The following is a 10,782-nucleotide window of genomic DNA, read 5'->3' as shown; positions in this document are numbered from 1 at the left end:
AGCTGCCTTAGAAACTGCACTGTTTAGGTTTTGTTCTTGTAACTCAGGACTCGGGCATGAGTTTATTATAATAATAATTCTGACAAAATGCCTTCCCCTCATGCAGTGCTTGGTGCTTTTCCTGGTATGCAGTTCTGCGTATCAGCTGAGGGCCTTAGTGCTGGAGGGCCTGGGTCTGAATCTCTGCTTATCTCTTTGACCTTCAGCAGCTGCAGAGCCTCAGTCTGTCTTTCTGCAAAAAGGAATCATAATAGGCCCGGAGGACTGAAGTCCTGAGCACTCTCGGGGAAATACCAGAGGAGTAGCCAGAGAGGTTGCAGAGGAGCCTTCCCGGGGAGCACAAGCCAAACCTTTTTTTCCTGGGCCTCGGTTTCTCCATGAGTATGGCAGGCTTGGTGTATGGTCTGCAAGAGCCTTTCCTGCTCCTCCCAGAAGCCTCCAGGGGACCCCTGCCCTGGCTCCTGCCTGGGTGCTGGACATGTCCAGTCCTCTTCAACAGGGCCTCCAGGACTCCCCTCAGCATTCAACTCAGCCCACAATTCCTGGGACACACCCTGACTTCCAGGACAGCAAAGTGCTGTGGCGTCCTTCCAAGGCCCTGACATGATTTTGGGAAGGGGTGTGGGTGGGATCAGTAAACCCAAGGCATATTTATTAATTTTGAACAAGTGTCATTGGTCTGTTGGCAAAGTTGTCATCGGTCGGTTAGCAATAACCATATCTTCTCTTTGAATAATGACAATTACTCATTTTTCTTCCAGCAGGGCATAGGAGACCACCCAGTGTATAGTGGTTGGAGAGCCTGGGATGTGGAGTCAGAGGTCTGACTCCAGGCCTCTCTGTGCCTCGTTTGCAAAACGGGAGAAATACTAGCACCTACTTCATCGGGCTGTCCTGGACACGGACCGAGATAATGCCTGTCGATGAGGCACTTAGCAGAGTTCCAGGCACACAGGAAGGCTCAGTACTGTTAGGCTGCTGTTATTATAATAATTATCTGCAAATTAGAAAACCGAGCGCCTGGTTGGCAAGGGACTAGGCAAGGGGAACAGTTCACAGGTGGCGCCCTGAGAGCCCAGGTCGAGAAGGGTGAACCTAGAGGCCAGGAGGAGGCCGAGCGTCGAGAGGGGGGGCCAGAGGTGAGCCCCGGGAAGGAGAGGCGGCTCCGGCTGGGCTGCGCGCTCCAGCCCGGGCTCCCTGATCGCCACACACTTTATCTTTGATTTTTGAAAGCACCCTTCTCCTCCATCTGGCCTCCTTTCCGGGGCTGCGGAAAGGAAAGACGGCCCGCGGCGGCGCCGGACCTGGGCCTGTCGTATTCGTCCCAGCCCCGGGGCGGTGTCATCGGAGGGTCCCGGGAGTCCCGCTCGCCACCTCAGCCGCGGCGACGGTGGGCGCCGCTCCCTCCTCGCCGGCCGAGCGGTTCCGGCGCCCGGGTGGCCCTTTAAAAGGCCGTGTCTTGTCCGGAGGGGGCGGGCGGGGGGCGCTGACCGCCGCCTGAGGCCCGGCCCCTCCTCCCTCCCCCTCCCTCCCCCTCCCTCCGCCAGTCCGTCCCTCCCACGGTCCCCGTGTCGCTCGCTAGCTCGCTTGCCGGGCGCACGCTCCGCCTCCGCCAGTCGGCTCGGCGGTCTAGTGCGCGGCGTGGAGCGGGAGCCCGGGCCGGACGCGCGGCCGGGGGCCGGGGCTGGGGGCTGGGTAGATCGGCGCCAGCCACCGGGCAAGCGTGAGCCGCAATGGCTGAGATGGGCAGTAAGGGGGTGACGGCCGGGAAGATCGCCAGCAACGTGCAGAAGAAGCTCACTCGCGCGCAGGAGAAGGTGAGAGAGCCCGAGACCCTGCAGCCGCGCCGTCCGGACACCTGTCCCCAACCCCTGCGCCGGGGGCTGGTCCTGACCCCGGGCCGGGCGCTGTCACCTCCAGACGAGCGCTGCCGAGGGCCTTCGGGGGTACACAGGCTGCGCCCCCCGGCGCTCTGGGTGCCCTTTGCCGTCCGCGTCCTCCGTCTCCTTTCACCCCCGGCGGGGTGCAGGAGAGGGCGCAGCTGTCCCTTCACCCCCACCCCCCCCCACCGCCGCCGCTTTGTATCTTCGCGGCACCTCTGCAGAGGAGCGGCGGCCCCCGCTCTTCTCCGGGCGCGAGGTCCAGGCTCATCCCGCCTTGGAGGCCGAGGCCCAGAGGCTGGGAGGCGAGGTGGCGCCCCTAGCCCTCCGGGACCACTTGAGCCCTGCGGGCGGGGCCGGCGCTGGGGCGAGGGGGGTCTGCCCCTTGTCCCCAGGGTCGCTTAGTTCCGGGAATCCCGAGGCTGCCCCTCCGCTCGCGGGTGCTTGCGCGCCGACTCCAGGCCTCTGAGCGCTTCCTGCGCTCGCCGTTCCCTCCTCTCCACCCGCCGCTCCACCTTCTGTCCCCGTGGGCCGAGGGAGGGGTCAGGTTTCCCTTCCCGAGAGGTGCCTGCGGCCTGGAAGCTCCGGCCCGGCTCCCGGGGAGCAGAGAGCTGCGCACCCCTCGAGAGATGCCCTCGCCGGAGCAGGGGCTTCGTGTTTCCGGCCGCGGGGGGAGAGGGTGGCGGCTCTGGCTTTGGGAGCCCGCGGCCGGGGTGGGGAGCCGGCCCGGAGGAGGGGCGGCAAGCCGCCGGGGGTGTGGAGGGCCCCGCAGGAAACCCGACCCCTCGGCGCGGAGAGCCACTGTTTGCAGCCGGGGCTTCCCGTGGCCCTCGGACTGTGCAGGAAACGCGGGATTGGGCGGCAGGGGTCCGCGCCCGCCCGGCTTGCTATCCCTAGCCGCCTCTGGTTTATTGAATTGGATCACGCCAGCTGCTGACGCCACTTCCCCTGCCGACTCCATCTCTGAAATCTGAGATTGCAGAATCAGTGCTGCTGCCAGGGTGGCCCCCCAGTGCTCCCCTGGCCGGGTCTGTCCCCTCTGCCGCCCGATCCCGGAGACCGGCTGGCCTTCCCCCGCCAGGCTTCTGGCTGTTTATAAACAATGACTTTTGCAGCCGAGACCTGCGGGCTCCCTAAGGATGCAGCCACGTGACAGTGGGGGTGGGGGTCGGGGTGAGAGCGGCGGCGGCCTCTGGAGCTTCCCCCGCGCTTCCCTCCGAGTCCTGCAGCTCATCCTTGCGGTCCCGGGCTAAGGAGGTAGGTGGGTGGCGTAGAGGGAAGGGCCCTCAGCCAGACTCCAGATCTGGCCTGTCCCAGCTGTCCTCCTCCCCTCCCCAGGGCGGGACGAGGGATTAGAGTACCACAGATAGCTGGCTGGGGGCTGGGAAGGCTTCAGTCGCCCAGGTTGGGGGGAGGGGAGGGGCAGATGCCTCTGCTCTTGCTCCCCTCCCAAGGCTGGGTAATCCATTTAGGTGCCTGGAGCCGGCAGCTCTGGGTCTAAGCCTGCTTCCTGCCCCCGAGGGGCTGAGGAAGATGAATGGGAAGCCTCGGGAAGGCAGAGGCAGTTTCCCTGCCCCCAATCCAGTGACGCCTTAGTCTTCCCCGGCTCCCCTTTGCTTTTGCTGTGTCCCCGTTGCCCTACTTGCCTTGTTTCTGCAGCAGCATCTTTCAGTAATTTCAGGGGCAGTGGGCATGGGCTGTATCCCCTCCGTGTACATGGCGAGAGGTCATCATTGACCCCACTGAGCGCCCCCCCCCCCTTAGCCTCTGTTCTGTGGCCGTGGGCAGTTGGCGGACAGCTGGTCAGCTGTGGATGCTGGCCTTGGCCAAGGGCTGGCCCTGCCCGAGCCTGGGCCTCATGGGACTGGAGTTGCTTAGCGTTCTTGCTGTTCTCTGCCCCGTGGGCTCTGGTTGGGAGGTCTTCCCCAGCGGAAGCCAGAGGGGCACCACGGGCGTCCTGGCCGAGTCTGGGGAAGTAGCCTCCCCTGTCGGCCCAGCTGCAGCCCCCTCCCAGGAAGCCCGATGACTTGACCCACACCAGTCTCTCTCCTCTGCCCTCCGGAGGCTCAGAGTCTGCGATGCCGCTTCGGTGCCGCTGACCTGGCTATCTCCTCGGCATCTTCAGGTGGCCCTCAGGACCGTGTCTAACTCGCAGTGGCAGTGGTCTCATAGGCACCCAGCCCCACCCTGCCTTGGTCAAATCTATGAGTAAAGGGGCAATTCCAGTGGTCCTGTTGCCACGGCAGGGTATTTCCTGAGCAGGGACAAGCAGGCGCTTGGGTGGAGGGCCTAGATTGTATCTGCATAGGAGGAAGGGCCCCCATCTCTCCTCTTCTTTTCCGCACCCTCCATTTCCCCCCGTGTCTTCTCTGCCCAGTCGTCCACCAGGATTCAGAGGGGGACGGTGAGGTGTGGGACAGCTTGCCCGCTGGTGCCCGTGGAGCCAGCTCTCCTGTCCCCCAGCTCAGTGACTCCCCGCTGGACCCTGGCATTGCCCACTGACCCGGCAGCATCCACCACCGGTCTGGGTGCTCCCTGGGGCTTGGGCAGATCTGTGTGGGCACCCAGCATTCACCTGGCCCCAGCAGGTGCAGAGTGACCGTTACGAAAAAACAAGGGCGTTTGGGGGCTTGGCTTGGGAGCCCTGATGCAGGCTCTGGGTGAGCTGATTTGTCCCATGTGTGCTCCTTGGCCTTCCCTCATTCAGCGAATCCCGCCTGCGCCTGGACCTGTGCTGTGTGCCTGAGCCTGGGCTGAACCCGGGGTGCTGCGGGGAGCAGGGTGTATGTGGCTCTGGCCGGCGTGGAGCTTACTGTCGTAAGGTCCTGAGGCCTCTGGAGGAGGAGGGTGTGAGAGGGTGTGAGACCACAGCGGACGGCTCCCCGGGGTCCGCCAGCCAAGCATGGCACGGTCACCGCTCACCTCCCAGTCCCCAGCTGCCCCCAGGGTGCTCGGGTGCAGGGCATGTGCCTGGAGTTCGGACCCAGGTACCATGAGGTCATCTTCCCGTCGCGTTTGGCTTGTCGGATCCTCTATAAATGACTCTGTCCATTTTTGGGCCTCGGTAGGTGGCTGAGCAGAGCCAAGTTGGGGTGGAGCCTGGGTCAGATGACAGAGAAGATTAGGGCTTGGTGGGCTGGGTCCCAGGGGTGATGGGACGGCTGGGGAGAAGGGACAGGTGAGGTGGGGGTATGCTCTGGCCTGCTTGCCCCGAGGTCCACTACCCAGTAGTCCTCACGGGGCATGCATGAGAGAGGCCGGCCTGTGCTGGTGGAGCTGGGCCCACGGAGGGCGCAGGGGAGGAGGCTCTGCCCACTGTCTGCCCCACCCCGCCGCCACCCCGCCACTGGCCCGGCGCTGCTGGGAGTGGGGAGGCCTGGCCCCGAGGGGCAGGGCCTGGGGCTGTCCGAGCACGGAATAGCGCTGGCGTGTCACAGCAGATGCTCCCTAGAGGGAAGGTGCAGTGGCAGTTATCTATGGGATCCCGACACATGGCCATGATGGGGCCACGCTCATCTGGGTGGTCAAGGCCTCCCGTGCCGTAGCCACGGAGGCCTCCTCAGTAGGAGCCAGGCCTTTGCAACCGGTTCTTACGCTCACGGTGGCCTTGAGAGTAGCCACGCCACACAGAGGGCAGGGGGCAGGGAGCCCGCCGGGTCTGCTGGACGGCCTCTGAGGCCCCGGGCCCTGGTCAGCAGTGGCTCTCCTCGGCCCTGACTTTCCACTGTCCTCCCCATCGGGGTGTCTGTCTCGCCCCTGAGTGTCCTCTCTCTCGTCCCCTCCCATGTTGGCTTTGCCTCCATCACTCTGTACCTCCCTGCGCTGTGTCTCTTTCCTCTGAGCTTACACAAGTGTTTCTGCACCTCTCCAGGCTGGGATCAGCTGCTCCCTGAACCCGAGTTATTTATGTAGATGGTTCATCTTGCCGGCGCTGGAGAGAAGGCTCCTGAGCTAGGCGGCATCTCTGGGTGGGGTGTTTCTGGGGGCTCGGTAGACGTTTAGCTGAGGCCTGTGGGTGTGGGGAGGTTGCAAGCGTGACCTCCAGACTTCCCGGGCCCCGGCGGGCCGGGGTGGGCTGGGCCTCACCCCACTCCATCGAGCCTGCTGGCTCGTGGCAGGGCCCAAAGCAGGCTGTTTCGCCCAGGTCGGCTCACTGGGCTGTCTGGGGCCTGGGGAAGGTGTTCCCCGGGAGCGGGGGGAACAGCTGTGGGTCAGGGTGCCTGTGGAGTGGGGGAGTGAGCCGCTGGTCACCCAGGGAAGGGGTGGGGTGTGTCGGGAGCGGAGAGGGGTGCCTGGGCCGTCGATTTGGGTTGGATGTGATCAAGTCTTGAATGCCGGTAGGATCTGTGGATCCTGTGGACTCTCAGAGAGGCTGAGGCCTCAACTCTTCACCCTCCTTCTTCCGCAGATGACCTCGCTGTGTCCCCTTCTCACCTTCGCTCTCTGCCATTGCCCAGGCCCTTGCGCCTGGATGAGGCGATCTCTGCCCAGCTCGCCCCTCACCAAGTTGTGCTTCTGTCCCCCCCTTTCTGCCTTAGCCCGGCCTTGCCTGGGCTTTTGCCATGAGGTTCTAGAATCCCTGGGTCCTACCCAGGGGCGTGTCAGAGACAGACCCCGGGCATGGGCTCGGCAGGCAGCAGGTGGGGATCCTGGGTTCCCCTGACCAGCCGGGACCTTGGGCAGATGGCAGGACCCTCCTGAGCCCAGTTTCTTCATTTGTAATACTGGTTCCCCTTTACACGCCCGTTGTGGAGAGTAGGGCCTCGTACAGTTGCCCGTCACACAGCAAGTGCTCAGTGGGCAGAGCCGCACGATGACCCAGAGACCTCCGTCCCTGCCAGGCCCTTGTCCCAGCCCTTCTCCCTGCAGTGTCCATTACAGGCCTCTTCAGACAGCTAATCCCTGCTGAGCCCTTGAAGGATCAGGGTTTGTAATGTTGTCCCAGCCCAGGGTGATATGTGTGCATGTGTGCGTGTGTGTGTGTGTGTGTGTGTGTCCGTGTCTGTGTGTGTGTGTGCAGGGGAGCGGCGTGTGGAGGGGGAGGGAATTGCACAGTTCCGGGGTTGGGGCGGGAACTGGACTCATCTGCACGTAAGTCCGGTGGCCCTGGGTAAGTGTTCCCCCCTCTCTGGGCTTCACTCCGGCCATCTGTAAAGTGATCACGGGGTTTGCTTCTTCATTTACTTGAAAAACCCACTGTGTGCTGGGCACCATCTTGGTTCTGCAGGGCTGAGCAAAACCAAGCTGCTGCCTGCCTGATGTCTCGTTGGGGGAGACACTCAGGAAACGAAAAGGCTGGTGGCAGGTAGATACAAGAGCAGGGCAGGTTTTCCTCCGTGGAATGTGATGGCTCAGATCAGCCCTTCCTGAGCATTCCAGGGCCGGGCGCTCACATGGTGCAAGGGATTGGTTTGGGGAGAGGCTGAGCGGAAGCTTCTGGCTCCAGGTGAGAGGGCTTCTGGGGGATGATGCCTTCCTATTTGATGTCACCCTGCTATGTGGTTTTCTAAAGCTCCTTTTTTTTTTTTTTTTTTGCGTGGCATGTGGGATCTTAGCTCCCTGACCAGGGATTGAACCTGTGCCCCCTGCATTGGAAGCATGGAGTCTTAACCACTGGACCGCCAGGGAAGTCACTAAAGCTCCTTTTTTGGCAAGTCTCCTTTTGGGATTAAAAATGCAAAGAAAAGGACACCAGAGCTGAAGGCACTGACAGTGCAGGCCAGGGCTTCTTTGTGGGCAGGGGCTCTCACCCAGGATGTAATAGGAGGTGGGAGGGGCCCATAAAAGAGGAGGAGGGAGACACCAAAGATGGCCCATCCCGGGGAGGACCACTTAAAAGATTTTCACATGAAGCAGCGACTCAGGGTGGTGGCAGCCACTCTCTAGGGAGCTGGGTTTGAATCCCTTCCCACACGTTACTACCTTTGGGCAGGTCACATTGACCTCTCTGAGCCTCAGTTTCCTCAGCGGAAGTCAGTGGTGAGAGCCACAGAGAACGCTGTGTGGATTAAATGGACACAAGTGAAGGGCAGGGCTGGTGGTTCTTGTACTGGGGATGGGGCATGACTCGTGGGACCTGGCTGGCATCTGGGGCTCCTGGGGCCTCCCCAAAGAGGCTGCCACCTCCCAAAGAGGCCACATGGTTCTGGACCGGGCAGCGAAGCTGGCTTAATGCTAAGGGCTGGCAGGGGTCAGGGCTGGGGAATTGAGAAGAGAAAGGCAGGCTCTTCCTGTCCCAAGGGAAGCCTTTGTCAAATATTAACTTAAAAATAACCTGGTTTGGGGGCTTCCCTGGTGGCGCAGTGGTTGAGAGTCTGCCTGCCGATGCAGGGGACGTGGGTTTGTGCCCTGGTCCGGGAAGATCCCACATGCCGTGGAGCGGCTGGGCCCGTGAGCCATGGCCGCTGAGCCTGTGGGTCAGGAGCCTGTGTGTTCCGCAATGGGAGAGGCCACAACAGTGAGAGGCCCGTGTACCACAAACAAAACAAAACAAAACAAAAAAAAAACAAACCTGGTTTGTTGCACACCCGCTGAGTGCCAGATGCTTGGTGAAAATTCTCATCCACACTGCAAGCAGGGGAGGTCATTATGACACCCATTCAGCAGATGAAGAAACTGAGGCTCAGAGCAGTGGTGTGACTTGCCCATGGGCTGTCCTGGTCCACTGTCCGGGGTGCTACCTCTTCCTTGGTGAGTAGGCCCTCAGGCCAGGGGGAAGGCCCAGATCATGCAAATAAGATGCGGATCTCTGTCCAGGAGGGAAGGCCTGTCTGGGGGGGCGGGGTGTCATTTGACAGATTTTCGTCCCAAGATGTTCCCCACCATTAAATTAGATCTGGGGCTGCTTGTCTGCCCCTGGGTCCCCACGTGGGGTCTAAGCTTATACTTTGGGATGTGGCCTTTCTGTTTTGGGGGTGTTTGGTGGGCCCTGGGGTGAGGGGACAGCCTGGGGTTTCCTGAGGCAAGTCTAGGGACAGGAGTTCATACCTGCAAGTGAGGACAAATGAGGTGATGTGTGTGTGTTTTCCCAAATATGAAAGCTGAATCCGTTTTACTCAATATGAAGGAACACCCTTTATCCTGAGATTGTATCTACTTTTGTTCATATTGTTGCAACAGTGTTTCTTTTATGAAATGATGGTAATTCTGGTGGTTTCTTAATGTTTTGGGGCAGGAAATAGTCATAATGCTGACCGCACCCCCCCTTCCCGCAAAACACACACATACACACACACGCAGGCACGCCCACACACACACACATACACACTGGCCGAAAAAACACACACGCGCGCACACACACACAGGGAAGATTTTCCTGGTGTGGAATCTAAAAGTCTGGGGCCCAGTGCCCTGGGGCAGTTTGCTGCCCACCCTGTGGACTGGCCGCCTGGAGCCAGGGTGTTGTTGGCTGCCCTCCTGGGTCCAGGCTTGAAGCAGGCCCGTGGTGGCCTGGGACAAGCCCCCTAGAATATCTGCTCCACAAGAGTGGGTCCTGCCTGCTGCAGTAGCTATGGTGCCCCCAGCTCCGCACACAGTAGGTGCTCAGTGCTTCCTTGTTGACGGGATGCTTGGATCCTTCAGGCAGGTAGAGGCAGGCGGACGGCTGGCAGAGGTCCGGGAGGCCCTGGGTTCAGGGTGTAGGGTGGGAGGGGGAAGGGCGATGTGGCTGCTGGATTTCAGGCCCCCAGAGAGCACAGGAGGCATCAGAGCCCAGGTCTTGGGGTCAGGTGCAGGGGGCGCATCCGGCCCTGGCACAGGCCATTCCGAGGGACCCCTGGGCATCGCTGCTTAGAGCCTTCTCCGGCAGTAAAACGTCTCGGGGCTGTGATGGTGCTACCCTGAGCCTGGGGCTGCAGTGCTTGGGCCCAGACACTCGCGTTCTCAGGAGTGGGCTGGGGAGCCCACTTGGGAGCCAAGGCTGGGGAGCCCTCCTTGGCTTCGGGCCAAATGCCAAAGAAGGGTTGGCCTGGGCCGTCTGCAGGGGTCCCCTTCTGACCTGAGAAGGCTTTGAGGTGATCGGGGTGCCGGGGATCCCTGACCTGGGGATCTGTGTGATTTGCTAGACCTGAGACTCGCTGCTGCCCTCAGACCCACTGGGGCTTGCTGTCGGCTGGGCCTCTTCCCTCTGCCTCCTGGACCTCACCTTCAGCCCCAGTCCCTGACCCCAGGTCCCAGTGCCACGGCAGAGGGGGTGGGGTTGGGGCCACAGCGCTGGTGGAGGGTGGGTTTGGAGCCTTGGGGGTGGGCATCGGCCCTGGGTGCTGAGACCTGTCCATGGTGCCCCTGGGAGTGGACATGTGTGCCCTGTCCCCCCCATGCTGTACCTGGGGTGACCGGCTGGGTCTCTGCTGCTGTCCCTGCTCTGTGGACAGGGGGCGAGCTTGCAGACATCTCTGCCTCTGCAGTGCAAGGGCCGCAGTAAGGCGGGGGCTGAGCCCCAGGGGCTGGGAGTGAGTGGGCGGCAGCCAGCAGCAGCCACCGCAGTGCTGGGGGGAGGGACTTGTCGCTGTTGTCACTGCCAGTGGAGCTGGGGCTCTCGGGCCCTCAGAGGCCCTGCAAGCCCCCCCACCCCCATCCTGGAGCCCCCAGGGCACCTTTGTAGGGACATCAGAGCTGGCTCCTCGCTTTAGATGCCTGGACTTCTGGCGCCGAATTAGCTCTTCTTCCCCTTGTCATTCTCTCCTTCGTGGCCTGCCCATTGTGGGCCAGAGGGCTGAGGTCTGAGGGCTGAGGGCACTGGGAGGAGAAGAGCTGGCCCCTGCCCTCCAGGAGCTCCCAGCCCCACACCCAGTGCCCATCACAGCACTGGGGGGAGGTGACGGGAAGGACACTGGGGTCCTGAGGAGCCTCCCATCAGGCCTGAGCAGTCAGGGAAGACTGCTTGGAGGAAGTGGCATCTCCT

General features: G+C 62.0%; 1 protein-coding gene across 12 annotated transcripts in view; it reads left to right on the top strand.

Annotated features, from left to right (window-relative positions):
• Positions 1-1,605: 1,605 nt before the first annotated feature.
• BIN1 (bridging integrator 1) overlaps positions 1,606-10,782 on the top strand; it is a 55,661-nt gene continuing 46,484 nt past the window's right edge. For 3 of the 12 annotated variants that reach the window (XM_060016958.1, XM_060016962.1, XM_060016956.1), the window contains exon 1: positions 1,606-1,817. In XM_060016958.1, coding sequence (XP_059872941.1) covers positions 1,734-1,817 — 84 coding nt within the window. In that variant the 5' untranslated portion in view covers positions 1,606-1,733. Of the gene's footprint in view, positions 1,818-2,902; positions 3,138-10,782 lie in introns of those variants that run through there. The other 9 variants (XM_060016965.1, XM_060016957.1, XM_060016963.1 and 6 more) reach the window with 6 other exon arrangements.

Source organism: Delphinus delphis, chromosome 7 (genome assembly GCF_949987515.2).
Source record: "Delphinus delphis chromosome 7, mDelDel1.2, whole genome shotgun sequence".
Lineage (NCBI taxonomy): Eukaryota > Metazoa > Chordata > Mammalia > Artiodactyla > Delphinidae > Delphinus > Delphinus delphis.
This window is presented reverse-complemented; position numbering and strand designations above follow the sequence as displayed.